General features: G+C 43.4%; 4 protein-coding genes across 7 annotated transcripts; 3 read left to right on the forward strand and 1 right to left on the reverse strand.

The window, feature by feature from the left end:
- Positions 1-11: 11 nt before the first annotated feature.
- Positions 12-8544, forward strand: itga2b (integrin, alpha 2b). 3 transcript variants are annotated; one of them, XM_029508076.1, is made up of 30 exons: positions 12-193; positions 1074-1204; positions 1341-1441; positions 1700-1865; positions 2048-2097; positions 2275-2320; positions 2797-2916; positions 3114-3158; positions 3239-3462; positions 3539-3591; positions 3687-3759; positions 3859-3994; positions 4125-4310; positions 4398-4443; positions 4758-4859; positions 5249-5304; positions 5449-5600; positions 5682-5792; positions 5914-5981; positions 6098-6233; positions 6314-6406; positions 6534-6613; positions 6691-6771; positions 6836-6941; positions 7174-7329; positions 7435-7521; positions 7605-7724; positions 7810-7911; positions 8016-8138; positions 8263-8544. In XM_029508076.1, exons 1-30 carry the CDS (start codon positions 39-41, stop codon positions 8365-8367), a joined length of 3210 nt encoding a protein of 1069 aa, XP_029363936.1. In that variant the 5' UTR covers positions 12-38; the 3' UTR covers positions 8368-8544. The 3 variants fall into 3 exon arrangements, with proteins under 3 accessions (XP_029363936.1, XP_029363937.1, XP_029363935.1); XM_029508077.1 differs by having other exon boundaries at positions 3239-3282; positions 3397-3462; positions 4125-4443; XM_029508075.1 differs by having other exon boundaries at positions 4125-4443.
- Positions 8545-8677: 133 nt separating this feature from the next.
- Positions 8678-12421, forward strand: syngr1a (synaptogyrin 1a). Of its 2 annotated transcripts, none has more exons than XM_029508078.1 (4): positions 8678-9077; positions 9857-10094; positions 10175-10320; positions 11401-12421. In XM_029508078.1, the coding sequence occupies exons 1-4, from the start codon at positions 8976-8978 to the stop codon at positions 11521-11523; spliced, it is 609 nt and encodes a 202-aa protein (XP_029363938.1). In that variant the 5' UTR covers positions 8678-8975; the 3' UTR covers positions 11524-12421. The 2 variants fall into 2 exon arrangements, with proteins under 2 accessions (XP_029363938.1, XP_029363939.1); XM_029508079.1 differs by having other exon boundaries at positions 10682-11522.
- Positions 12422-12813: 392 nt separating this feature from the next.
- On the reverse strand, positions 12814-13822 carry LOC115047182 (interferon alpha-4-like). Its single transcript, XM_029507972.1, has 5 exons — positions 13676-13822; positions 13499-13591; positions 13248-13409; positions 13091-13162; positions 12814-12921 (listed from the first exon to the last, which is right to left on the reverse strand). The coding sequence occupies exons 1-5, from the start codon at positions 13820-13822 to the stop codon at positions 12814-12816; spliced, it is 582 nt and encodes a 193-aa protein (XP_029363832.1).
- Positions 13823-20042: 6220 nt separating this feature from the next.
- LOC115048133 (globoside alpha-1,3-N-acetylgalactosaminyltransferase 1-like) lies at positions 20043-26405 on the forward strand. The gene is made up of 10 exons (XM_029509438.1): positions 20043-20316; positions 22451-22483; positions 22574-22618; positions 23035-23091; positions 24085-24117; positions 24194-24328; positions 24403-24535; positions 24613-24808; positions 25222-25441; positions 25529-26405. The coding sequence occupies exons 1-10, from the start codon at positions 20258-20260 to the stop codon at positions 25668-25670; spliced, it is 1053 nt and encodes a 350-aa protein (XP_029365298.1). The 5' UTR covers positions 20043-20257; the 3' UTR covers positions 25671-26405.
- Positions 26406-27574: the final 1169 nt, after the last annotated feature.

Below are 27574 nucleotides of genomic sequence, written 5' to 3' on the forward strand. Positions count from 1 at the left end.
AAGTCAGATGTGCGTCAGTTTCTGTTCAGACAGGTGAAATGGCAGCAGTCATGTGTGTGTTTGAGTGTGTGTGGGTGCTGTTGAGTGTGAGTATGTGTGTGTGTCTGAACCTAATGGATGAAGCGGTGATGTTCAGTGGACCGACAGGTAGTCTTTTTGGATTTGCCGCTGACTTTTTCACCATCAGCAACAAGTAAGAACCTTGAAGTCTTAAGCTGTTGACATTGAACCTTTAATCAATACAACAGAGTCCACAGTGATACACTGTGAACACAGTGAACATTGATTTGAATAATAATATAACAGCTAAAAAGAATACTTGGGACTCCTAATATGAGACATTCAGGGCTCCTACAGGGTCTGTAAATTTCTACAACAAATACTTTACTTCATAGTTTTTGTCAACTTTTTTTTCTTCCAAAAAACAAGAAATGAAATCAAAACAAGGCAGGCAGATAGAAGCTATGACGAAATTGACTGACACATCACCAAAAAAAAAAAAATGAGACAAGAATGTTTCCCAGGGATGATATCAAATCATAAAGCAGAGATGGATTAAGAAGAAGGATAGCAAGAAAGATCAAATCACACTACTGTACTGTGGGATCACATTTGACCCAACGTCATTCTATTACTACTCTCATGCACAGACACACATTAATTTCACGAGAAAATGTGACAAAATGTCAGAGAATATGAAGAGAGGAGACATTTAGAGAAAGGTATTATTTGATAACAAGAATATCAAAGTAATTTCCTATGTCTTGAATAAATTCAAGACAAAATGATAAAATAAATGTATTATCCTTTACAATTTACAAAATTTACTGTAGGTTTGGTCCATTATAATGTAAAGATATTATGTCGACTTAAGTTAAAACAATTTAGATACCTAAATTATGACTAAAGCTAAGGGACAATGTAATCAAAAGAAAAGGACCAAAACTAAACCCAAATTTGTTTTCAAAATCAACATTGCTATGAAGCATTCCAGGTTCATTTTCTAGGCTCGAAGCTGTTTCAGGATTAAAGAAGTCAAACCACACTAGAAACGCAATGATGTGTTTCTCCAGGTCCTTTGTTGTGATTGGAGCCCCCAAAGCCAACAGCACCCAGTCAGGAGTGATGGGGGGAGGAGGTGTGTTCCTCTGCCCCTTGTCAGATGGAGATCAGAGCTGTGACATCATTAACTTTGACCTGAAAGGTAAGTTTCTAACATTCAATCAGGCTAAAGTCCACAGTAGGAAATGAAGGAAATATTTTGGTTGGTTCCGGTAAGGGGAGGGGCTTGGAAATGATGGACAGAACAACATTTGTGTCACCTGTCATACCTGTTGCAGGTGATGAAGACTACAATAGTTATGGTCTCTACTTTCATACCTTCAAAAGTCAGCAGTGGTTTGGAGCTTCAGTTCGCTCAGTCAGCAACACACACATACTGGTGAGAACACACACACTTAGTGGTGATGATGAAGAATGCTTGTATGTCTCTGACAAGAATCTATGTGTTTGTTAAAAAATCATTTCAGGTGAACTTGATTTACAATTTCTCTGAGGAATCAGAGTTCCTGTAGACCACATAGAGACGGGTTCCATCAGTAGACCATCAGTAGACCATCAGTAGATCAACAGTAGACCATCAGTAGACAGGTACTTGCAGGTCATGTGAGGTGACACCTGGACTGTGTTGTCGTCTCAGGCATGTGCACCACTCTTTCACTGGAACGTTCAGAGAGATGGGGCCGAGTCAGGGGCAACGCCTGTGGGGAACTGCTTCCTACTGGACCACAGGACCGGAAACTCATCTATCTTCTCTCCCTGCAGAGGAACCATGGTGGAGGACGACTACAAGCAAATAAAAAATAGTAAGATCAAGTCTTGGTCAGAAGGTGGATTTAGGTTCAGAACTGGTCTAAGTCTTTTGGTCGGTCCTATTAACTTGTGATGTGAATCTGCTCGATTGAGATCATGTGGTCCTGGCCTCATGTCAGGTCAGGATGTCTCTCTGTCTGTCTTTACGTGTCATCTCATATGTCTTGTTGCCTAGGAAACGATCAGCGGTACTGTGAGGTGGGCTTCAGCACTGACATCACCAAGGTGAGGGGGGGGGGGGGGCGCGCAGAATCACAGCTGGATCTCAGAATCTGGTTCTTAATGATCTCAGACAGTTCCAGGACCAGGACCAGACCCTGAACCAGAACCTGAGAAGTTAGAACCTTGTTAAAATTCCAACTCCTTCAGATCCACAAAGTCCTCATGATATCTGCGTTGCAGGGAGGCCAGTTGGTGGTGGGGGCCCCAGGGAGCTTCTATTTCCAGGGTAAGTGGAGACCTCTGCTGTAAGTCTGATTAAAGCTGTTGACATGAGTCCAGGGCACTCTGGACTGGTCTGGTCCGGGTCTTGGACCTATGCTAAGTCATCCTGCTCTCTCTGTCTCTTCCCTATTTCCTGTTGGCTGCTCTGCCAAGTATTGACTACCCCTCCAAAAAAACATTTATATTTACTCTTTATTTGATTTTAATTATATAAAAGTTTTATTCTTCTCATGTAATTTCTCTTCACTGTGTATCCTATAAAAATAAATGTTCAGCCAAACCTGACTTTGAACACAGTCGGTCATAAAACCCTGTAAAGCAGAAGTCAGACCAGATCAGGGCCCTGGATCAGATCTTTGGACCCGGTCTCCAGCAGCCTGAGCAGGGGCAACAGTGGCCAAAGTGGCACAGTGGATGTCTGTTGTTCAATTACCCTGATGAGAGGACGACTTTCACTTCTGACGTTACTGCTGATTCCAGGTCAGGTCTTCACTGTGGCTATGAGTGACATCATCAAGAATAGACAGAGCAGCTACCCAATCCAGTACATGGGAGGCATCAGACAATCAGAAGAGAGGGGAGATTACGACGTTTACTGTGGTAAGTACATCTGAGGGGGGCTTTTATTCTGAAGGGTACACTGAATTCATTGGTTAATCTGATTCCCACCTCGGCCATTAGACTCCTCCCACATGTGTCTGATGTGTTTCAAGGGAATTCTACACAGCATCCTGTCCCACAGTCCTCCTGCTGGTTCTTTAAAATCTGACAGGAAGTGACTGGACTTCTGTTTTCAGGTTATTCTGTGGCTACTGGTCAGCTGACTGGAGACTCCACACCAGGTTATTGTCATATAACATAATTTAACTGTCCGTGCAAATCAGTGCATCATTGAATCTGATCAATAATCAATGTGTTTCAGATTATCTGATTGGGGTTCCCAATGACAGAAACACAGCAGGAACAGTAAGATCTTCACTGCTGGATCATCAGATCACTGGAGACATGTGGGCCGTGTGTCAGTGTTTGATGTGTTGGTTTGTAATGCGTATTGATGTTTATGTTGCCGTGTGCTACCAGGTGAAGATCTATGATGGCCGGGGCAGTGGGTCACTCCATGTTCGCCACATCTTCCAGGGAACTCAGGTGATGATGTCATGAAACATGTGAAGTACCTGAGGGGGAAGTCTGGACCTGAACTTCTCGTCTCTTTCTCCTGTAGGTGGCGTCATACTTTGGACACAGTGTGGCTGTAACAGACATCAACAGAGACGGGTGAGGAAAGAGCAAGTAGAACAGGAAGTAGAACAAATATCGTTGCTATAAACTGATTTACCTAACCCTAACCCTAACCCCCCACCTGCTTCTAGTTTGGATGATGTGGTGATCGGCGCTCCTCTTTTCATGGATCGGGTGATGGAACAGCTCCAGGAAAGAGGACAGGTCTGTATGATTAAACAGGTTTCCTGTCATTTCTGAGGAAGAGGAGGAGCAGAAGGAGTTTCTGTTTCTATTTTTTTGTTTCTGCTGTTTGTCCTTCAGGTGGTCGTGTACCTGCAGAAAAAACACACCTCTTTTAAGTCCCAACCAGACCAATCTCTGATTGGCTTCTCCTTGTATGGGAGGTTTGGCTCCGCCCTCGCTGTGCTTGGTGACCTGGACATGGATGGTTACCATGGTAACCAAATCAACTTTCAAACATTCACACCCAGTTGTTGTTTGTCACCATGTTAGTCAGAGGTGTTAGCTCATATGGCTAAAGCCGCAAACACTGTGATCATGTGATCATCCCTGTGACCTTTCTGCAGATGTGGCTGTAGGAGCTCCATGGTCAGGTGACACTGGGCAGGGCCAGGTATTTATCTACCTTGGCAACAGTAATGGTCTATCATCGACACCCTCTCAGGTGATTGACAGCCCACTGTCTAATGGCCTGACAGCATTTGGCTTTACTCTGAGGGGAGGGTCTGATGTTGATGACAATGGATACCCAGGTACATTTGAGGTTCAGAGGTTACATCCTCGTAATATTGCACATGAGTCATCAATGATCAGTGTCACTTCCTGTCTATGTGTCGTAGACCTGCTGGTTGGAGCGTGGGCGGCAGACAGAGCTTTTGTCTACAGGTATTAGTCCTTGAATGTGAAAGAAAATGGTCATCACAAACTTTCTGGCTCACATAACTTATTCACTGACAAGTGGTTTTTATTTTGTACCAGGAATGAATTCAAATGACTCAGTAGAACCAATATTTGAGGAAAGAACCAGCCCCCAGCTTTATCTAGTGACCTTAGGGACCGCTAATGTTCTTATAAGTCAGTAAACTGGAGAGTTCTGGGTTTCCTCACGATATCAGATAACGATAATAATTGTAGATAACAAAATGACAACAAATGGACTGACATTTCCATTACCAATAAATTGGTGTTTGTGTTCTCAGATCCCAGGCAGTTATCCGGTGCAGAGTTTCTCTCTCTCTGTTTCCAGACTTTCTGAATCCAGATGTCAAACAGTGTCTTAAGGGGGAAACATCTGTGTCCTGGTAACAAACTGGTTCACACAAAGATACAGACAACACATTTGTAATTATCTTAAGACCAAATCGAGGTTTTAAGGTCACTGAAAAATCTTAGGACTTTTTTGACACTTCAGTGCACCCCTATTCAAATTCATGAAGGAAAGGCATTCAAAGGGTTCCTTGAATGAGTTCAAAGCTCTCGTGTCCCTCAGAAGGTTCTTGGTGTTCTGCATGTAGGGTTGAAGTCTGGAATTCAAAGTCCATAAGAAATTTATTCATGTTCCAGTTCACAGCAACAGGATGAATGTTTACATAAAGGCTGTTCATCATCATCTGCATGTTAACTAACATACCTGTAATAGCACCTTTGTGTCAATCAACCATTAATAAATATTCTTTCTCTCTTCCTTAAGCTTCAATATCAAGATATGTGTCTATGTGTCTGGTCACAGAATCCCACAGGAGACAGGTAAACACAAAATGAGACAGGTACACACAACTCAAGACAGGTAAACACAACCTGGCAGATATCCATATCCTCAAATGTTTGTAGTGGTCGCTGTTGTATAATGACAAAATTATACATTTTCTGCCCTCTGATTGGCTGAGAAAGCATTGTGGGTGGACCTACAGCTGGACAAGATGAAGCAGACAATGGCACGACGGACCTCGTTACTGTCGACCAATCAGCCACAAAAGATTATGATGCTGGTTGTGCATAGGGAGGTGGGCGTGGCCTGTATGAATCTCACTGCTTACCTGAGGGTGAGTGACAGAAAAAAGGTGAACAAGTGAATGAATCAGTCATAGAATCACACCCGTGTGTGTGATTTTGTGTTTTGGCAGTCTGAAGATGAGTTTCGTGATAAACTGAGTCCAATCTTCACCACTCTCAACATCAGCCTCAACACTATCCAGAATGCTTTGCTTTATGGCCAAACACACGCAGCTGCACAGGTGAGTCAGACAAACCTTCGTTGTACCTGTCCAATCAGCATCTTATTGTCTTCCACAAACTCACTCCACAAACCGCCAAAATCAGTTGGGAACAGTCAGTTAACTGTGTGTGTGTGTGCAGAGCCGGATCATTCTGGACTGTGGTGACGACAACATTTGTGTTCCTGACCTGAAGCTGAGAGCTGATCCGTGAGCAGATCACATAGATCACAGTTTGTGTGTGTGTGTGTGTCAGATTGTCAGATTGTGTGTCACTCGGGGAGGATCAGACTATAATGAACTGTGTATGTGCTGTTGTGCGCCAGTGTGTCAGATTGTGTGTTTGTAGGGGAGGAGCAGAGTGTGTTAATTTCTGTCTTGGCTGAGAATGCCGGTGAAGGAGCTTTTGAGACAGAGCTGGAGGTTGAGGTCCCTGAAGAGACACACTTCCAGAGCAGCCAGGTACACACACACACACGCACACACACAAATACAGACTCACATGAATTATGTTAACATTTTGGGTTGGTGGGTGTCTACAGGGTGTCAACAAACTGGTTTGTGTCCAGAGGAAGAAGAATGAGTCTGTCATCGTGACCTGTGACCTCGGCAACCCGATGACCCACCGACAAACAGTAACACAACAGCAACGCAACTCAGACAACTGTCTCTCTCTTCCTGTATATTCAATTAAATCAATTGGCTTTATTGGCAGGAATGCATACAATATGATGCTTTCTCTCTCTCGCTCTGTATCTGTAGCTGCAGACAGATCTTCTGTTCAGTGTTGGTCATCTAGAGGAGGTAGAAAGTCACATCACCTTCAGCCTCAGAATCAGAAGGTACAAAATGTCCCTCCACCTGTCTGTTCGTCCCCCTCTCTGTCCATCGACCTGTCTGACTCTTGTCTATCTCTCAGTAAGAACCCGGTGAACTCCAGCAGTGCCCTGGTTAGGGTGGAGGTCCAAGTAAGAGCTGATGCAACGCTGGAGCTCAGAGGGTAAGATGGTGGGGGGGGTTAGGGTCACAGACTAAACATGATGATGACATCTTTTTGTTTTCAGAGGCTCCTCCCCTCCAGAGATAGTCCTGCCCCTCCCTGACTGGCAGCCTACAATGCATCCTGGGAGTTTGGAAGAACTGGGTCCAGTGGTGGAGCATGTGTACGAGGTGAGGCCAGCCTGGATCTCCTGCAGGACCTCCTTGGGAAGACCCAGACCAAGTTAAATTGGTCTTAGTCCTGGTCTCAGGTTTGAGAAAGGACCTTGTATGTAGCATAAGAAAGTCCTCAATACCTTTCACTGGGCCCATGAGCTGACAGGAATCCAGATCCTGAGAGACTGAGAACACTGGACTAGATGATACTGAAGATATTGATCATACCTGTGATCCTGGTGTATAGTTGAGGAACCAGGGACCGAGCACCATCAACGCCCGGCTGACCGTTGACTTCCCATCCAGCTGGAACGATCACTTCCTGCTCTACGTCTCCTCAAACGCCTCTGAAGAATCAACGCGCTGCTGGACCCTGAATGCATCTCAGATAGACCCCTTTAAGGTCCAGAACCTCTCTCTCTCTCTCTCTCTCTCTCTCTCTCTCACTCTCTCACTCTTTCTGTGTCTCTCTGACCCGTTTCTCTCTCTCTGACCGGTCTGTCTGCAGCTGGGTGGAAACTCCTCGGGTGTGTCTGTATTTTCTCCGTTGATGCAGGAGGAGGAGTCAACCTCACACAGACAAACTGTTGTTGTGGTAACTAAACAAAACAGTATCATCATCATCATTAATATGAAGATGCTCCAGATCTTTGAGACTGTGTGTGTGTGTGTGTGTAGAACTGCAGCAGCTCTGACACGGGCTGTGTCAGGTTTGTGTGTGATGTCACAATGCTGGGGCGGGGCTTCAGTGCTGTTGTCAGGATCTCAGCACGACTGTGGACACACATAGTCATCCAGGTACAAATTCGCACTCATACACACGCACACACACACACACACACATACACACGATAGTGTTGATGTAATTTTTTCCTTTTTTTAGACTCCATACCTGAATTATGAGCTTGTTTCCTCCGCTTCCTATGATGTCATCAACACATCATCAAAGGTCCAGCCAATGCTGCTGCCTCACGGACACACACAGGTGCTGACACACCCTAACCTGTGCAAACACACACAAATATAGACACACACAGACAAGGGTTTTTATCTGTGTGTGTGTGTGTGTGTGTGTGTATATGTGTGTAGACTCAAGTCAGTGTGTTGTGGCGACCTCCTGATGGAGAAACAGACGTTCCTGTTGGTTACATCATCCTGTCAATCATTTCTGGACTCCTCCTTCTTGGCCTGCTTTGTTTCATCTTCTGGAAGGTAACAATCAATCAGTTCAATCAACTGATTGATCTTGAATCTGGTTCAAGTTCAATATCTTATTTAACCTCTTCATCACTCACTCTCCTGATAAATGTGTGTTTATGTGTGTGTGTGGGAATAGCTGGGTTTCTTCCAGCGAAATCGCCCCCCCACTGATGATGATGATGATGATGAGGGTGTTGATGAAGAGAAGCAGATGGCTGAAGAGGATCACCTGACTGAATAAGACACACACACACAATGATCACATGACTGTGCAGCCAGAGGACATTTGTTCAGGCTCCTTCAGTCCTGGATCAGTTTTTCTGTCACATGATTTTCTGTCTATTTTCGTTGTTTCATGTTCTTTATTTGCTCTGGAACATTTAACTTGTTCATAATAAAAAACAGAAGTTTGATTTAAGACTGATAGGTTTTATACTCTAATGGTGGCCTCTAAGGCAGTGACCTCACCTCCAACACTGTGATTGGGCAGCTCTACTTCTGACATGAGGATGTTCAGAGCAAGCAAAACATGTGATTGGTTGAGCAGATTGGATGCAGTTCTTAGCCTGTGAGACACAGCTCAGGGCCTAAAAGAGCTTTCAGCAGGATGAGGAGGATTAGAGCAGATTTCACAGCAGTTTATAACTGCTGAGAGTCGACACACACCAGTACGGAGACTCACCAATACTAACTGGACTGAACTGGACCAGATGCAGTGAGCCGGGACTAGGTGGTCTAACTCAGCCTAACTGGGTGGAGTTCCAAGGAGTGGTGGAGGGTTAATTGGTGTGAGCTGCACCCAACCCGTGCTTACTGCTGTGATTGGTCTTGGAGACAGGAAGTGGACATATGGATGGTTTCCAGGCGTACGGTGCGGGCAAGGCAGGTGGGACTTTTGACCCACTGACATTCATCCGACAACCTCAGACTGTGATGAGGATCCTCTGCTGGGTGAGTCTGCTGATGTCACAGGAACAGTAAACTTTACCTCAAACCCACATAAATATTTCAGCTACTGGGTCTGTTCAGATGTGTTCAGGTGGAGAAGCCACTGTTATTATGCAGTGGCTAAGGAGTAGAAATGTGGTTAAAAAGGTTAATTGACTTGTGTGTTTCCATACAGGTTTTATAACTGGACTGGTCCAATCAGCATAGAGAGAGAATGTGATTGGCTGCATTTATTTCCTGATCTGATGTTGATGCTGTTTCATTTGATTTATGTGAAGAAAAAGTTTTTCATACTTGTTTGTTCTGGTTCTAGTGGTGTGTGTGTGTGTGTGTGTGTGTCATGAGACTTGTGTTAACATTCCTGAGGTTCAAGTCTGATACAAAACATCTCTGTTAACTCTGCTGCTGAACTGATTTTTGTCCTAACTGGTAGACATAGACAGAGCTGAGTCAGAGCGAATTTTATTTGTTCCTCTGATCCAGACTGAGGTCATTCGGTTCCAGTTACATCACACAAAACAGATGACACATCTGAATGCAGCTGATTCCCTGGAGATGATTTATTACCAGTTCCTGCTGTCCTGCAACAAGAGTGTTGTGATTGGCTGCACTGAACCTCACACAGCGTAATCTGAATTCACACTAGAGACTCTGGGACATCAGGAAATGCAGGAGTATTTAGACTTGATAATTGTTAACTCCAATGTCTAGTATTCAACCTCTTCCACTGAGAATGAGTCCATCTGTTAGCAGTGAGCTAACTGTTTCCATCCTGCTCTTAGCTCTTCTCCATCGTGATCCTGGGCTGCGTCACTAATGAAGGTTACATTAACAAACCAGAGGAGGTCGAGGAGTACTGTATCTTCAACCGCAACCAGAATGCCTGCAACTACGCTGTTGCTATGGGAACATTGTGTTTTCTCTGCAGTGCTGCTTTCCTAGCACTGGATGTTTATTTCCCCCAGATCAGCGCCGTGAAGGATAGGAAGAAGGCTGTCATGGCCGACATTGGTGTTTCAGGTGAGACTCTGCATCCTCAGCATAATTGATAATTGATATTTTACAACCTGTTTCACCTGTTTCACCTGTGCCCTCTGCAGCTCTCTGGTCTCTGGTCTGGTTTGTCGGTTTTTGTTTTCTGGCGAATCAGTGGCAGGTTTCTAAGGAAGAAGATAACCCTCTGAATGAAGGAGCTGATGCCGCCCGTGCCGCCATTGTCTTCTCCTTCCTCTCTGTCTTCACCTGGGTGCGTACCTGAGCCAGAGTACAGCAGGTTCATCAAAGCAGCGGGACTCTAGACTCTGATCTAGTCAGACATTGAACTGACATAAAGCCACTTAAAATTAACTTTACGCTTAAAGAAAAGTGAACACATAAACTTTCAACTCTGAGTAAAGTATTAATGATACACTGAGTCATGACTGTCTGTTATTTTAAACAGATGGTTCTTAGTGTTTCAGAATAAATAGTTCACCTGAATTTATGTAACATTACTTTCTCTTTGTGTTTGTGTGCTTTATCTTTTTATGTGGCTTTGTGATATATTGTGGTCATGTGTTTGTCTGTGATACGTTGTGTGTCATCTTGTGGTGTGCTATGTTGTGTAGGGAGGTCTCACTGTGCTGTCGATGGAGCGTCTGAAGAGAGTGTCATTTGAAGAAGAATACAACAAACTGTTCAGCCCTCCACTCGCTTGACACACACAAACACACTTGACTTGATCTCTTGCCTTTAACCAATCAGAGAGAAGTATTCAGCTGTCCCTTCCTCATCTCAATCTGCAGTCCTATTGGTCGACCGAAATGCTGATAATCTGAAGTGCCTTGTGGTTACCATGGTGATGGAGCGATGCTCTCATTATGTCATAATCTGTGATGATGAGATAATGAAGATTAAAGTGAACCTCAGTGACAGTCGTGTGTATTTGCGTGTGTGTGTGTGATGCACAGCTGCAAAAAAAGTCTTTTTGAGAGTTGTTCTATGAAACATTGAACATGAAGTAAAATTAGGATGAATAAAGCAATATGACATCATCAACTCCTGTCAACATATGAACCAATGACTATCCACCCTTCTCGCAGTTAGTCTCATTCTGGTCAAAGCTGGTCTCACTTGAACAGTCAGGCAACAAAAGTCTGTTATCCAGCCCCACTTAACAAAACATGTCAAATGATTGAGAGCAGTCCAGCACTCAGCCAACCAATAGTGTACCTCACTCACTCATGAGCTTAGAAACTGTAAGTACACCACAGGATTTTAAATGTGTTGTTTCATTTCATTCCATATCTAGTGTTATTAAAGTTTTGTCATTTGAATCTGTCTACAGGCTGTCCAGGGTCTGCTGGGAGTCTACAGGTTTAAACTGGGGGCTGACTCTGTCACCTTCAATCTAGGCTATGTCAACCCCGACCAGCAACACTCTCCTGAGGCCCTGCCCACAGAGGAGTAGACGCTCCGCCCATCAACCAGTAGAGCACCTATGTATAGAGGGGGGCTTCTGCACTGATGCATTCTGTGTAGTTATGTGCTGTAATGGGTCACATTCACAAAACAGGATCAGACCTTTTATGCCTTTTTTTTATAGAATTAAGCAGAGAGACCAACAAAAAAACATGGAGAGAGAAAGGCGGGAACAACCAGCAGCAATAGTCCACAGGATTCAAACCCAGAACACTGCTTTTAATGGACATGCACGCTAACCAATGCACCACCAGAGCTGCAGTGAATAGTCACTTATTTGCTCTGACAATTCTCCAGCTGTCTATTAAAACTAAAGCTTCTTGTTGTCATTATTTTTTATGGAACTAGAGTCCGATCTGACACGCATGTTGAGCTGTTTCATTGAGGCATCACTTTCTGAGGATGTCATCATCTCTGATTTCCCTTCATAAAAACACTCCAGGGAAGACTCCTGTCTTAAAGTTCAGTGAAATCGTTTCTTAAACTGATCACCATTGATCACTGCTACCACAGTTTTAAATAAAAATCATCTTTACATAAGAAACAACCAACATGACATGGCAACCAATTTTCCAAATACCTGCAAAGTGAATCTAACTGAAACATTTGCATGGTTTAAACCTGTTGGTGGAGGTGAGACTCTGACAGTCTGTCTGTGCTTCTGGACCCCAGGTCCAGTCACACCTGGATTCAGTGTTTCTGCTGTGACTCATGTAAAGCTGCTGACACAAGGTGTGGGCTTGAATCAGAGGTGAGTCACTGTTTACAGTCTGAACCTGACAAACAAGAAAATGAAAGTAAAACTTTGACCTGGTTTGACTCCCAGAAATCAGGACCAGTCCTTCTTCGGACCAGGTCCACATCAGCATGTTACTCTTTGGTCCAGGATGACTTCATTTTGAAATTTTGAATAAAGTCTACAGATAGATGAAGCCTCAACTCTGCTCAGTTGTGTTTGTTTAACTGAAGTGAGACAGAAACAATATGCCTGTCTCCACTGTGTGTGTTTGTGTGTGTGTGTTTGCGTGTGTTTATTAAAGTTTCAGGTGTCAGTTTTCATAATGCTTTAACTTTATTCAATACAAAATATGTAAAAATGTTTGAGTAGAAAATACATAAAATATAAATATAAATATGTATAAAAATAAATATAAATGTAGCATTTTTAATAAATTAGCAAATAAATAAATAAATTAACAAACAAATACTAATAAATAAATAATTAAGTAGCCATCATCATTATCCGTAGTGGGCGTGGCCCTGACATCAGTGGGTGTGGTCAGTGTCTGCCTCGGCGAGTGAAGCAGCTGTGGTGTTCGCGTAGGGCAGTCTTTAGGACCCAGAGAACGTCTCTCCTCAAAGCCATCCAACCACAGGCAGCGCTGCCCTGTGACACACACATAGCCCAGCCCCCCAGATCTGATTGGTCCACACATTCCTCATCAAATCATTTTTTCCCTATGTTTAAATTTTCTACAAATGTTCAATTAAGGGTGAAAATTAAAAAAATAATTGAAACGAGATGTGAAGTAAACTGATGTACACATGAGCATTACCTGCTGCTGAACAACAGCTGTCACATTACTGAAGTAAGGCGAGAGCACATCTGGAGTCTTGTTGGTGGACAGCTGCAGGGACAGGGGGGGGTCAGTGAGAGGTTAATCCTCAGTGACACTGATCCAGTTTAAAGTCTGAATACTCAGTGATACTCACGCAGCTTCCCTCCTCCAGCAGTCGGTCCTGCAGATTCTGAAAGGAACTGAGTTTCTTGCGGTCCCAGGAGACTCCGCCCTCTCCAACAGGTAGCTCGAAGTCCTCAAACAGAAGCTGTGTCTCCCGCAGAGTCTCATACACAACCCATAATGCTTGGCGGCACTGCAGGTGACCAATCAGATGTCAGGATACTAAAGGTTTATGAACAAACTTCATGATTAATGGAGACTCAGCAGAGGTCAGACACTTACCTGAGGGTGGTTGGCTGTTGAAGCAGGGAAGGCAGAGTCTGGGAAGGAGATGTTGATGTTGTACTTCAAACATTGGACAGGAAAAGCTCCCCCCTGCAGTACACACAGGAAACAGGTCAAACCACACTGAAATGAGCTAAAGCGGACCTAAAGTTGCGTAGGGAGTCGGAGTCTCACCAGGTCTCTGAGCAGGTGGTGAGTGTTCAGGACCACATCTTCGAGCAGCCGGCAGGTTGGCATGGCAACCACCAACAGCTGGAGGCTGCAGAGCTGTAGGAGGACGCAGAGGACTGTGGAGGACAACTTTGATCTGGACGGTTTCATCTTCTGCTGTTGCTCCTTGTTTTTGAGAAACAAATATTACTTTTCATTCAAGTTGAAATAAAACCAACTCACGATCTGAGTTTTGAGAAGCTCCACCTGTGACTTCAATTCTGATCCTGATTCTGTCGTTGGTCTTGATTCTGGTTCCAGTCAGAGCTGGACTGAGCTGTTCAGGTGAGCAGTGGGAGGTAGCAGCTTCAGGTGAGTTAAAATAACCTGGAACAAAGAGCAATCAGCCAATTAGAGGCTGTAGACCTCTGTGAGTCACCAAACCACAGAGTGTATAATCCTAAAGCAGCCATAGAGACCTGGACCAGGACCAGGTGAATCATTGCAGGTTCATCCAGGTACACAAACATTCAAAAGTTAAATTCATAAAATTTTCATTGCCTGAACTAAAATCTGAAGCTCTGCAGCAGCTGTTTGGTCTGAATGCAGAAGATGCAGTCTGATCAGGTTTCTGATGGAGTTAATCAGTCAATCAATGATTAATGCTGATCAAAAACAAAGAGGAACTCTGACCTGAGTCTATTGCAGCAGCTGAGACTTTGGGCTTTGTTTGAAGACCGGGGAATCGACCTTAGTATTTATGTGGAGGTCCGCCACATCGTGTGACACAGTTGCCATGTGTCATGATAACGTACTTTGATTTCCGATGAATGAGTTTCCCTGTTCAGGCCCAAAGACGTGGAGCATCACAGCTCAGATGGAAAGATTTGTCACCGCGAAGTGAACTCAAAGACAGCACTGCCGAAATCTAAGTTTCGTTTCAGCGCCAGCGATGCCGGGATGGGACCAGAGCACGTTTCCATTTAGGCTGGAAACTTTAACCCTCAACCCAAAGTTCTGACAGAGCGATGGGGACTCAAAGTGAGAAAACTGCTGTGAGTCACTGAGATCAGGGACCGGACTGTGTCAGACCAGGACTGCAGCTGAAATGAAACTTAAATCACCTCTTCTATTAGCTCTGTTTCCATCTCCACTCCAACCTCCATGCCGTTATTACGTCATCACTGAGCTTCATCTTCCTCAAGCAAAGCTGAAGAGGTTGGATGATGAAGATCAGTTTATCATCAGTGTTATTATTGGGATGCTAATTAAGCTCCTCTTCAAATTAAAATGGATGATTAGAGAGCCTACATCATCAGCCAGGAACCCCCATGGAAGGAGTCGACATCCAGGTTGGGAACCAGAGACCACATTTATACAATGGAGTTAAAGCAAATCCCCATATGTACTACTTTTATTGTGATACCATAACTAGAGGAAGTACTTTTATTGTGATAGTTTATCTACAACAGTGGTTGCACCAGATCCCTAACTTTTGATAATTTTATTAAGCATTGACTGATTTTGATTTGGAGTTTTATCTTAAATCTTCACATTTCTCTGATAAATTTTTAAATTAAATTGTAAACACTTTTTATCACAAAAAAAAAAAAAAAAAGAAAACTCACTGTCTGTTGGAGCTCCTGAAGCACAGGAGATACAGGAGGTTCTTGGTCTTGCTGCTGGTCTTGGTGCCGGTCTTGGAAGATGTGGGTCTCCTTCAGGCTGGTGGTTCTGGGTTTCTGTCATTGTGCGTTTTAAATAAAGCTTCATCCTGGAAGAAAAGAAATTGAAACTGATGCTTTGAAAGCTAAAATCTAAATCAAAGCAGAAATTCTAAAAAATCTGGAAACCCCCACCACCCCAACACCACCACCATGTGGCACCTGTATGACTGTTCACCCAACACAGTAAACAAACACACAATACAAACACAATATGGTCAATGTGAAAACGTATCTATTTACCTTTGTGTATATCTTGATTGGTTTGTGCGGAAAAAAAAAGGTCACTTTATTTGATGCCCTGCATGAACTCGTCTGTGTTAGTTCATATGTATTCAGTTATTCAGATGAGAGATAAAGAGGTTCAGGTTGGACCTGGTCCAGGCCTATGATGCCAGATAGATTCAGATTTGATGGTTCAGTCAATGGTTTGATAAAACCAGTGCTGGTCTGAGGTCAGTCCGACACTCTGACGGCTCCAAAGTGTCCTGTCTCCTCAGACCACAGACTGGCCTGAAGGATGGACTGATCCACATCAGTCTGGCTTTGAGAGGAACACTTCCAAGGAAACAGCCCTGTCTGAGACAGAAGCCCTCATTCTGGTCTGGGTCTTGGTGGATCACTGATACAGTGGACATCTTAGATGAAGACCCTTGAGTTCTGCATTTGCACCCCATTTTTGCTATACGGCTAAACCCAGTCCGCTGAAGGGCCCTGCTGAGTCAGCTGAAAATGTGAGCGATCTTAGTGTTTCATGGTTTTTTTCTGAGTCAGCATCAAAAATGCAACGGGTGGAAACGAAACAGTGGGACTGGCTGACCACAGGCACCACACTCTACATTAGATTCCATATGACAACAGGTTTTTTCTGTTTGAATCAAAGTTAAACTTCATCACAGATCTGAGCTGCTCAGGAAGTGGTTTAACTCTCAAAGCTTCAGTTCACAGTTAGAGAGGAAGGGGGGGGGGGGGGGGTTCAGTTTACATTTAAACAGAAAAGAAGAGTGAAACGAGTGGAGGACTGAAAACAGGAAGGAACCTATGAAACCTCAGAGGATATTCTCTACTATTCAAGGATTTTGTGTGTGTGCCTGAGTGGTGATGACTATGACGATGATGACGGTGATGATGATGATGTAGAACAAGGAAATCCTCCAAACTCTTTCATTCATTCATTTTCCATTTGTCTTCAACTTGAAAAGGAAAACTGAAGAAAGAGTTGCATCATCGCTTTCTTTGTCGCTTATCTCTTCTGAAAACAATCACATCAGAGGGAACAATGAGGTCATCAGAGGTCAGAGGAGGGAACACTGAGGTCTGCAGGTCTAGAAACGGAGACCATGGATTCAAAAATACAAGATTATCAACTCTCTAATTGAACACAAATGTTTTCCTACCTAGATCAGTGCATAAAAGGGGTGGGGTTTGCTGCATCCATCCAATTGGACCCTGGATAAGACCCAAAGACATGCATATTATACAATGGAGCAGCAAAGTGTGATATCCAGAAAATATCAGCAGTAACAAGGATCATCAAAGTGGTGAAGATTTGATATTGTTTGCAGCCAAAAGGAAAAAATGTGACATGAGAAAGACGGGGGGGGGGGTCTCTCTTGGTGGAGGCTGTAGAGGGGTCACATCAGACCCCACAAAGCTCCAAATCTGTACACAGAATGTTTCAGTGAGTCCGTGTTAAAACACCGGGCTGCACAAACACAATTATCCATTTACTCTGAAAGTAAGATGGAGAGGAGACCCTCACAGTGAGCCTGAGACCCCCACTCACTAAAATACTGTCACTGTCCATTCAACCTGTCATATACATTTACATACAATCTGTTGCTGCTGATGGTACAGTGAGCGACAAAAGAGACAGTCACAAGGTGTAAATAACTTTATTTCATAGCAACAGTCAGTGACATCAGGTTGGTGCTTACACAGTGAGAGCACTTAAAAAAATTGGAGCTTAACATAGAGTATAAAAAATTGAAGATCAAAAAAACTAAACTTGAGGTGGGAAAATTTGAGCAAAGGAAAAAGGAAATTCTTTCATTTACTTTCTCAGGCACTGCAAACAATGAAGCTCAAACTGTATTTTTTTTACAGAACTGGACAAAAGAAATTGAAACAGTGAAATAAACAAAGAAGAAAAAACTATGTTCTTAAAAATGTTCAGTGATGGCCTCTCTTACTGTCCTCCCTGAGAGGTAATTAGGGGTGATGGGATCTGCAGGAGGGGTCCTCTCCTTTCAGATGGGCCGCCCTCAGGCCAGAACTTCACCTGCTCCGGAGCAGTTTAGGCGTTCTGCCTAAATTACCATGGCAACATACCCCGACTGAAAAATCGGGTTAACCCGGAAGTTACCTGCTAATCTGAAACCCAGCCTCACGGTGTAGGGCTGAACTCCGAAGACAGATTAGTGTCTTATCGAGCTATGTTGAGCCTAAAGTCAGACTTTTCCGTGTCACGAAGGCGGCTCTCTTTGAAGCTGTCTGTATCACCAAGGTAACTGATGCTGCCAACATAACCTGGTCCGGTCCAGTTTTTGTTCCGACTTTCGGCTTAAAGTCGGCTGTAAAAAGCGCTGACTTCACCGATCATCCTCCCTGAACATGAGCTCACCGTTTGTAGAAGATCTGGTGGATTCAGGAGCTGTTCGGAGGGAGAGAGTTCTTTCAGACCGGAGTGATCTGTTGGTGTTTTCTGACGAAACAGATTCTAAGCTGAGGGAAGATGTTATCTTGTTGACCAGATGGAAGTAATGTGACCAAACGAAGCCATCAGCAGCAGTTTTTGACCCAATTAAAAAAAAATAAATAAAAACACCATTCACAGGATGTTTTTTCTTATTTATTTGAGTTCTGGAAAAGGAAAAGTCTTAAGTATAAAATGTCAGTCATGCTTAACAAAACATTTTAAAGTACCATTTACTTCAGTGCCTTCTTCTCACAGTCCAGTTGCTCCATCTCTAATTTTATTTTCTTGATTTCCATCTTTTTTCTGATTATCAAGCTCTAGATTTCATTTATAAAGGACCGTCACATTGTCTGCTCAAACATGTATTAATAGGACATCAGGCAACAGAGATGAGTGAGATAGACTTTTCTGTTGGTGTACTGTGTTCATCATTCACTCAGGATTACTTTAAAAAGTAGACATAGGACTGAAATGATAAAACCCTTGTTTTTTTTCTGTGGGCCTACAGGTGGAGGCCACAGGCTGAAGGGAGGGTCGCACAATGTCCTCTCCCTGTGACATTAATGAGCAAGAAAATTAATTGTTTCTAATTTAAAAGGATGAATTAAAATTTTTAATTAAATTCTTATTTAGATTATTAAAATATCTACCCCAAAGGTAACTCTGAATACACTGAAATCATCATTGATCTCCACCTGTGGAATAGTTGAAGAGAAATGAATAAAGTGCATTCAACACAGCGTCTCTTTCAGCTGTAAATTAGATTTACAGACTTTTCTCATCTGAGCAACAATAAATATGCATTTAGTATTTTACCACCAAAGCACTTATACATCCCCTGGACAGAGAACAGCTGCTGGGAGCTGCCAGCTCCAGGGTCTGACTGAATATCCTGTTGTATCCCCTCCATGATCGGCAGCCCTTCATTGTTTGCCCCCTCCAGTCTTTCTCCCCTCACTTTTCTTCTTGTTTGCTTCGGATAAAATTAACACGTCATATGTTACGCAGTGTATCATCCATATTCCATTAAAAGAGTGATGAATACAAACCAATTTAGAAGATATTCTTGTTCTTGGTCCAGATTGGCTGCCAAGACCGTTTTGCACTGCTGGCACTACAGCTAATAGAACACCAATTAGAAAATAACTTATCACAAATAAAACAAATCAGATTAATCTCACTTTGATTTGGCCCTAATCTAAGTGATTTCCATGTATCCTTCTTTGTGAGACAATGAGAGAGCGAATTAAAGTAAAATAATGATATATCGGCTATATTATCATACGCACCATATTAACTTAAACGAATATCAGAATTTTTTTATCAGGCTTCCTCTCTCGTCTTGTTTGTAGAAACAGTGTTGCTTTTAGCTGTTCTTATCGGTCTGAACTCTTCATAGCTCTCTATTATCGTAATCTGCACCTCTTGGCTGAAATATGCAGCACGTAATTGGACATTTTTTCTGCGGAAATGACGTCATATGACGCCTAAACGCCTTTTTTATGTGAACGCACAGAGCCTGCTGAGGAAAGCCTGGGCCGACAAATCAATTTGATAACCACCGTCGGGATACTCGTTATCTCTGGTTGGAGCCAGCTCACCAAAGAAAGCTCGGCTCCGTTGAGCTTTATTCGTAGTTCACCCTCTCTCTCTCTCTCTCTCTCCCTCCCTCTCCCTCTCCCTCCTCTCTCTCCCTCTCCCTCTCCCTCCCTCTCTCTCTCTCTCTCTCCCTCCCTCTCGCTCTCTCTCTCTCTCTCTCTCCCTCCCTCTCCCTCTCTCTCTCTCTATCTCTGTCTCTCTCTCCCTCCCTCTCTCTCTCTCTCTCTCCCTCCCTCTCCCTCTCTCCCTATCTCTCTCCCTCTCTCTCTCTCTCTCTCTCTCCCTCTCGCTCTCTCTCTCTCTCTCTCTCTCTCTCTCTCTCTCTCTCTCTCTCTCTCTCTCCCTCCCTCTCTATCTCTGTCTCTCTCTCTCTCTCCCTCCCTCTCCCTCCCTCTCTCTCTCTCTCTCTCTCTGTCGGTAGACGGTGAATCTCACTCGACCCGGAAGCTGGGTCTTCCTGTTCGTAAACAGACCAGAAGTTTTGAAGCAGTGAGTGTGGATCTGTGTGAACCGGGACACCTGACCAATAACACACTGACCGGGACAAATAACACGAGAACAGTCGTCACTTCAGACAGAGATGAGATGTATTTGTGGAACATTAAAATAGTGGCAGGGACTCTGCTGCTGGTTCTGCTGCTGGGGTGAGTACGGCTACACCAGCTGGGGTATTCCCTCACATTTCTGGTCCTGGACCGTCCGGACCTCACCCGGTTTTGGGTAAAAGGCTAAAATCCCTTTGGAAAGGGTGTTTCTGGTTTAATCCAGGCTCCGGCTCTAGATGTGGGTGTCGGCCCGCTACACAAAGAACAGCAAACAAATTAATCTGACAACTGATACACTGTGTGTGTGTGTGTGTGTGTGTGTGTGTGTGTCTTTGACTCCACAACATCTCCATGAAGTACTTGTTAAACCGGAGTTTCTTTTTAGAAAACTGTCTCTTTTGGCTTTGCTCACTAAAGAGACCTGACTTGTTCAGATTTTTTGTTGCTTAAATTTATTTATTTAAAAATTATGTTAAATTATGTGTAAAATGAACGACTGTCCAGTCCCTGAGAACATCCATGAGGTTCCTGTAGTCCTGCTCCTGACTGCTCCTGATACAAGCCACAATGGCTGTATCATCACAGTATTTCTGTATGTGCTGTACCGAAAGTCAGCAGTGTAGTGCGTGAACAGGAAAGGTGCTAAAATGGTCCCTTGTGGAGTGCTGGTGTTGCTCCTGATGATCCCAGAGACTCTCTGTTGTTATTATCTGCCCTGTTTTGGAGCACATTCTCTCTGAGGGGACGGATGTTGCTTCAATACAGAGTCTTTGCTGTCACAGTGTAAGATGTGCAGACCTAACCCTTGGCCTCCTGCTCAGTGGTCTGTAGCTCAGGAGGTGTCCTGCTCAGGTGGTCTGCAGTGAGCTGGAGAAGGAGCTCCTCACCTTTCTCTGGAACTTTCTTTCTTTGGTTTGCCCCCCCGCTCAGCATGGACACACAGATGCCACCACACATCTCAACCTGCCACATGTGACTTTAACAGAAAAAAAGAGGTGAAAAAAACCAAACCTAATTGGCTCCCGTCGCTTGCCTCAAAGAGCCGGTTCTTCAAAGTGAATGACTCATCACTCCAACAGAGAGGAAAGATGATCCGCTGCAGCTGAGCACTGCAGGTCATGGCTACAGCAGGCAATGTTCAAGTTTAAGTTCAGTTTACAGAGGCTTTGTCACAGAGCAGAGACGGTTATTAGAACTTTTTTTTTTTTTACTTTTTATGTATTCCACACAGTTGTATATGTACATAAAATGACTTCCATCTCAGTTTACAGTCCAATAATACAGAGAGGTGTACTTAAAAATCAGAAACAGTTGCTACTGAGAGAATAAAAAAAATAGACAATCAAAATAACATCTAAAAAAAAAATGTGCTTAGAGTTCTGATATCATTTGTGTTAATGGTTCCCATCTTCTCTCAAAATTTTCTAGTTACAGTTGTGGTCTTGCTGTAGATTTTTCCATAATAAATACCTCTTAAGTCTGTCTCTCCACTGCATTATAATGGGGGGTTGTGATCTCAACCAAGACATTGTGATCATCTTCTTTGCAATCAGAAGCAGAACTTTCTGCCAGTAGCTGCATTCTCTGTCCAAGAAGTCCTCAGGCAAGTTTATATAAGGTTGCGTCAAGATGTAGGTGGATGCACAGAACTCTGTTTATTTCTTTTTGTACACATTTCCAGAAGTCTTAAATTTTTTGGAAATTCCAAAATATATGAGTGAAGTCACCCACTGTCCCACAATTCATTCATCCATCCATCTTCTCCTCTGATCCATTTCTGGAGCCAATCCCAGAGGGGCGGGGTCACCCTGGACAGGTCTCCAGTCCTTCACAGAGACAGACAGACCTACGGACAGTTTAGAGTCACCAATGGACCCAAACATGATGTCTTTGAAGGCTCCAGGCCGGGAACCAAACCAGGACCTTCAGAGAGAACCACTGTGCTGCGTGCTGCTTGTCCCATAATTCCCAGTATTACTATATTTTGAAGTGATAGATGGGGTGTTAAAATAATGCATCTTCACCTTCCACTCAAACTCCCTCCATGTTGGACTGGTAGTTAATTTATGTCCAGATCTGAATGTTTTCTCAGAGAGTCAGATTATTTGAGTGCACTGCCTTGATAATAAAGTAGTGAGTTTACCCAAGGACCTCAGGCATCATAGACAATAGTCTGACAAAGCTGACCAGTCATGATAAACTATTATCGTTTTCTGTTTGTGTTTGATCACAGAGTGCTGTACAGCTCTATCTTCCAGTCCCACAGGTAACACTCGCAGTATTTTGATAAAAATGTTCATGTGAAAAAGTGCAATTGGAAACACACCAGGCTAACTGGTTCTTGTTTGTATTGTAGATTTTTCCTGGTCTTTGAAAACAAATATATTTCACAACTTCACAGGTGAGTTGCACAAATACAATCTGTCATTACCTGTTCACTTAATTCCTGTGATGACACCTCAACAGCACGCTGATCCCAGTGATAGCCTGAAAACACCCTGACTTCAACCAGACGGCATGTCTTTCTGTTTAGGTTATGAGCAGTCACGTAACCACCTAAAGTGGTCTTTCTATCAACTGATAGGCCTTTGAGGTGAATCTGTGTCTTTAATGTTTCTTGTCTTAATGTTCACATATATTAAACTAATTTAGGAGACCTCGCCCTGTTGTTGATGTGTGATTGATTTACTGACCGGACATTCCCCATCCAATATTCATTACTGAGATGGAGGATGCAGACCATGACCATATTATCTGTGTCTGATTGGTGAAGGAAGAGGCAGTGACACTGATGTGTGTGTGTCTTTGTTTGTGTAGAAATGGTCCTCAACCTGATTTCAGGACTCACGACTTCCACTTTGAGGTTCCCGACCAGTAAGTAAACTCATCTTCAAATTTTGTCTAAATATGAACACTGCTTCTCACATATGTGGGCGGACCTTCAAGTACATCAGGAGCACTGATTGGATTTTGTTGTTAGTACATCAGTATATCATGAGTCCACTGGTCAACACATACATTACCATATACATGTGATACGCATGTGTGGACCCAGATCCAGGCTTTGACCAAAGTTTACTCTCAAGTCCTGGTTCAGTTCACACATTAAAATACATATTTATATTGTGAGCAGTTTGAGTTATTTACGAAGGGCAAGTGAATGTTAGCATCAGAGGTTGAGGCTCATTTCAAACAGTCCAAGGGGGGCTGGTGGTATAGTGGGTCCATCTTGTGATCCATAAACATAGGCTATAGGCTACAGGATCCTTGTCAGCAAAACCAGTTCGGTTCCAGCTGGTGGAGTTTATTCCTATTGAATAACGCCAGAAAAAAATCTCTATTAAAAATGTTAGGGCAGGACGGCAGCACAGTGGTCTTCTCTCTTTCCCCTCAATAAGGATGTCCTGTGTTTGGCTCCAAAGACATCATGTTTGGGTTCATTGGTGACTCTAAATTGTCCGTAGGTGTGAGTGGTTGTTGGTCTCTGTCTGGAGACTTGTCCAGGGTGACCCCTCCCCTCACCCAGAGTGAGCTCTGATTGGCTCCAGAACCCCCCGTGACCCAGAACTGGAGAAGATGTTACGAGACACAAAAGTTGCACAGGAACGGTTGGGGTTTTCATTGATTAGGTGGTTCTTTGTTGACGGATGGGTTGTTCCAGAGCAGAAGAGGCACATGGCTGACGCTTTGTCTCTGTAAATGGAGCTGGACCTGCTGAGAGGATACAGTAATGTTGTCATTTTGATTAACTTACTGTCTGATGTGAGAGCTAATCATGACATACAACAGCATAACACAAAATGCTCTTCAGAATAAAAGCACTGAGCACATGCTGTTGTTCTGATGAGGAATCTGTCTGTTTTTCAGTCTGCAGTACAAACAGCCCAGCATCCTTCAGGGGTGAGTGTCACCACCATATCTCTCCATCACTGTTGTAGTTATTGTTTGTTGGTGACATCGATGTGTGTCCTCTTAGTCGTACCGATGTGGTCACAGTGACACCCTGGTTGGCTCCTGTGGTTTGGGAAGAAACCTTTGACCCAGTTCTCCTTGACAGCATCTACAGACCAAAGAACATGACCATCGCTGTCACCGTCTTTGCTGTGGGAAAGTAAGACGTTGCTGCCCTGAATGTAGTTTTCCTATCTTAACCTGTGACCAGGAGTTGACTCTCCTTCCCTTCAGGTATATCATGTTCCTGAAAAACTTCCTGGAGACAGCAGACCAGCACTTCTTTGTTGGGTACAACGTTCACATCTTTGTCTTCACTGACCGGCTGGATGACGTGCCCCAGGTCAAGATGGCTGTTGGCAGACAGGTAAAGGGTGGAGCACAGAACTATTGTACATCAACAAACTGAGGTGGACTTAACTGAACCAGCTCCCACTCCTCCAGCTGACTGTGCGTGCAGTGCCCAGCTATAGTCGTTGGCAGGAGATCTCTGCTCGTAGGATGGAAATGATCCAGATACTGATTGAGGAAAAACTTCACAATTCTGCTGACTACATCTTCTGTCTGGATGTTGACTCCAACTTCCACAACCACTGGGGGGCAGAGTCACTGGGCGGACTGGTGGCTGTGGTGCATCCAGGTCAGCAGACCAGCAGAACTGGCAGAACTTCAAACCTTCACTCCCCTAAAACACTGGTTACTGTTTGATTTCTGATTTTCATAGAAACCCTGATGATTTGAGCTTTTTCCATTTCTACAACTTGTGAAGCTGAAATATTCAAAATGAATTGATGCAAAAGGTTTCAAACTGTAATTTTTACTGTGAAAGAGCTTGAGACATGTGAAGTTTAGTAACATTATTATATATGATTTCCTAGAATGAGGAAACATTCGATTATTTAGGACTATGTTCCGAGGCGAAGGGATATAGTGAAATAGTCCCAATTTTGGCTCAGTTATTTTATGTTAGTGGTGGTCACATGGCTTTACGTGTACAGGTGCGACTGATTGTTCTTTTTATTTGGGCATGTTCCTTCCTCTTTGTGTCAGCAGGTTACTATGAAGTCGACCGCAGCAGGTTCCCCTATGAGCGTAGACCTGCCTCCAGAGCCTACATTGCTCCTGAGGAGGGAGACTTTTACTACTGCGGGGGTGCCTTTGGGGGCCTCCTGCAGGAAGTACATCTGCTCACCAAAACCTGCCGCACCAACTTTGAGGCTGATGCTAAGGAAGGAATCGAGGCTGCCTGGCAGGAGGAGAGTCACCTGAACAGGTAGAGTAGCTTGGATAAAGGAGTGTAATCTAAGCAGGTGATGGTTGTAGTTTATGGTCACTGTACTTCCTGTTCCTGTGTTCTCAGATACATGTGGATCAACAAGCCCAGTAAGGTCCTGTCACCTGAGTACCTGTGGCAGGACTTTAAACCCAGAAAGCCTGAGATCCATATCATCAGGTTCTCAGGAGTTATCAAGAACTATGCTCTGATCCGACCCAATGTCTGAGCCAGCTCGACTGGGAATTCTGCCCCCTAAAGTCATTGATAAAGCAATGTGCCTCTCCCCACATGTGGGGCTCGGTCATACCTGTCTTGAACAATGACTCTCAGTCTCCTTGACTGTACATAAAAGTGAATCTCAACCTGGTCTGGGCCCTCCAGACACGGGAGCTGTAGCTGACGTGGCTTCTTCTACCTGGACATGTGCATCACTTCTGTCCACGACGCTCAGATTTTGTTAGCAAAGGTTAGCTACAACTAGCTGCCAGTGAACTTCAGCAGCAGTGAACTTCTTTCTGTGGAAGAGAGACAAATATTTCTTTAGTGATGTTACCAATGTGATGTTGTCAACAATGCTAACAGGACTTAATGTAGACACCAGAGGAGTCCTGGTCTGGTCCTGGTCCTGGTCCTGAGAACTTCAGGTCTTTTTGGGTTCTGGTCTTTTCTCTGCCGTTCAAGTGAGTGAGCACAGGTAAAAACAAACAAAAAAACTCTCATCTTAGATTATATTCTCTAAACTTGATAATTTACTAGATTTGTTTTTGCCTTAGAAATTGATCTGAAATATATGCCCTAACCCTCAGGGCATCCTATGACAATTGTGGCAGTTGAACTTTTCCACACTTGTCCTCAGTTGTCCTTACTTGCTTGTCTTGAATAAAATGGAATAAAATGAGTCGTATGAAAATAAGTCTAAAGACGTTTGTTCCATCACAGAAAAAACACATTGCCTTGCATTATGCATGCATTATGTCTCTGATCAGTGACCATAGCAGCATCAGATGTGTGTGTGTCTGTGTGTGTAAGAAAGGCAAGTTATGACTTCTTTATCATGAGAATGCTGATGCAAAGTGTTTTTTGTGCTGTTATATTTCTGTCTTGTTTGTGTCAGATAATTATTTAATACATTATAATTATTGATATTATTATTATTAGTATTATTATTATTATTATTAGGAAGTGTATTTAAGTGGAGGGTGTGGCCTGTATTGGTTTGATTTGGTTTGATTATAGGGCTAGATTATAGGTGAGTTTGTTTGCTGAATCTGCTAGTGTAGCTTGTAGATGACTAGCTGAAACAGTCTGTAGGGCACATAGGGCAGGGCAAAGTTTGTTGTAAGGGAGTTAATCACTGAGTCTGGTCCATTTTTTGTTGCACAAGTTTTTGTGTTTACTCTAAACAGTAGTAGTATTAATAATAGCAATAGTGGTAATAATATTTCATAGTAAAAACTATTTATTATTATTTAGATTAATCTCTGCTTCAATTTCAGATAGCCAGACTACACACAGGTGATATAATTAGAGACAATTACATTAAATTCAAAGAAATGGGTTTCTATAATGGATCTCCGTGTCCTCATAGCCTTTTGCCTTTTTTATATTTGTATAATTCACATGGTAACATTTTCCTATGAATTAAGTCCTCAGAAGTCACACCTCAGAGTGTCCACACCAATGTGTCGCCCTCAGTAGTGATTCCAGCCCACTTCTCAGGCCACCCAGTAAATCTTCTAAACTTAGAATATGGGCATGACTTTCAAATTACATTCATCACCACCATACAAATGTTCAGTGAATCACATGTGAAACCTGCCTTAAGAAGATTTAACAGCACAGATCTAAACCTGTTTCCATGCTTTTTTGATGAATGAGAGCTAGTATGGCAACGCTGATCAGGTGACAAGTTCATCTGAGCAGCTGACCATAGTTGGGGCTCAGTTAGCTAATCAGAAGAGTGTCGTTAATGAGTTTGTCCGTCAGACACTCAGCTGATTGGCTTCACAACAGGAAGTTGAAGATCAATGTTATTGAACTGAATCAGATACAGCTGGTCTTCACATGGAAACAAGGACAAGCATATGCGTGTGTGATTAACTGTATTTTGAAAATCAAACAGGAAAGGCA

The sequence above is a fragment of the Echeneis naucrates genome, chromosome 8 (assembly GCF_900963305.1).
Source record: "Echeneis naucrates chromosome 8, fEcheNa1.1, whole genome shotgun sequence".
NCBI lineage: Eukaryota > Metazoa > Chordata > Actinopteri > Carangiformes > Echeneidae > Echeneis > Echeneis naucrates.